The following is a 1,450-nucleotide window of genomic DNA, read 5'->3' on the forward strand; positions in this document are numbered from 1 at the left end:
CCAGCATGTTTTCAAACTGCTGATTGAGCAGGTAGTGTCTTCTGGTTAAGAAAATGTTCAGCCTCTTGCCAGAACTGAATTCTGAAGTAACTGAAAGTGGACAATGTTTAAAACTAATCTTGTGATAGTTTGTGACCAATCTTGAAAGTGAATGTACATTGGAGAACTTAGGGACACCTTCTTGATTCAGGCTTAAAGAGCCAGCATGTTTTCAAACTGCTGATTGAGCAGGTAGTGTCTTCTGGTTAAGAAAATGTTCAGCCTCTTGCCAGAACTGAATTCTGAAGTAACTGAAAGTGGACAATGTTTAAAACTAATCTTGTGATAGTTTGTGACCAATCTTGAAAGTGAATGTACATTGGAGAACTTAGGGACACCTTCTTGATTCAGGCTTAAAGAGGCACTTGGCTGCATGCAAAGTTTGTGTTGTCAATTATAAACCTGAAAACTGACTGTTACAATTGTTAATGGGTCTTTTCATTTATTTATTTTTAATAGGAAACCGACTCCCTCAACTTTGAAAGCAGGGGATCTGCGCTCAAATGTTAGCCGTTGTCAAGTCTGTATGAGAAAAACATAATGACTTTTGAATTTCAACTAATTTCACACAATATGGTGCTATTCGTTTAACAGCAATGAAGCCTAGACATATATCATATGTACCTCATTGTTGTCCAGTATGAAAACAGTAAAGTGCCTTTTAGGAACTTGCATAACTAACACACACTGCTTTACTGGCCCTGTCCTTGCTGAAGAAGAAAAGAGACAACAAAGATAAGCTTCAAATGTTGACATGCCAAATGGCACTTTTGATCAAAATATATGTATTTTTTATATAAATGCAATGCACTGATAGAATAAAAAGTCAGCATTTATCCAGAAAAAATGCAAAGGTGCTAGGAGGTATGCAGTTCTGCCTAATACTGTTTGACCCCCCTTTCTCATTCTTGTATTATATATTTAGATTCATTTTTCTTCCCCAGATAAGTTTGTTGTTACCATTATCTAGGTGTCTCAAAATCCCAGACTCTTGGGTATGTACTTATTGTTCCTGTACAAAGCAATACTAATGTAAAAAAGAGTTTTGGGATTACAGACTGTGGTTAAACAACACGTAACCATCTTTTCACAACATAGAGTGCCATCCTGCAAACCTTTGCTTCTGTTTGTAGTCTTTAGTGCTATTGGTTTTAATGGGACTACATCTGGAAGAGATTGCCAAACTGGTTCCCCAAATAGGCAAGTAAGTGTTTCTGCGATGTTGGTACTATGCAGCTTCTTTATGCAGTAGAACAAACTTTCCTGTGGAATAAAGAATGATCCAGCAATGGTCAAGAAAAAATATATATATAAATATTTTAGTAATTTATATAGATATCAACCATTAGGCAAATCAAGCTCTGAGTTTATAATTTCAAAAAGAAGCTTACAAAAGTTTTCTTCTTTTCAG

At 35.7% G+C, this 1,450-nt stretch overlaps 1 protein-coding gene across 1 annotated transcript in view; it reads left to right on the top strand.

The window, feature by feature from the left end:
* The window catches only part of COL4A1 (collagen, type IV, alpha 1), a 45,721-nt gene extending 44,642 nt beyond the window's left edge, over positions 1–1,079 (top strand). Inside the window, exon 40 of the mRNA XM_009587872.1 lies at positions 499–1,079. Within this exon, the coding sequence (XP_009586167.1) occupies positions 499–580 (82 nt within the window). The 3' untranslated portion in view covers positions 581–1,079. The remainder of the gene's footprint in view (positions 1–498) is intronic.
* Positions 1,080–1,450: the final 371 nt, after the last annotated feature.

Source organism: Fulmarus glacialis, unplaced genomic scaffold (assembly GCF_000690835.1).
Source record: "Fulmarus glacialis isolate BGI_N327 unplaced genomic scaffold, ASM69083v1 scaffold13101, whole genome shotgun sequence".
Classification (NCBI taxonomy): domain Eukaryota; kingdom Metazoa; phylum Chordata; class Aves; order Procellariiformes; family Procellariidae; genus Fulmarus; species Fulmarus glacialis.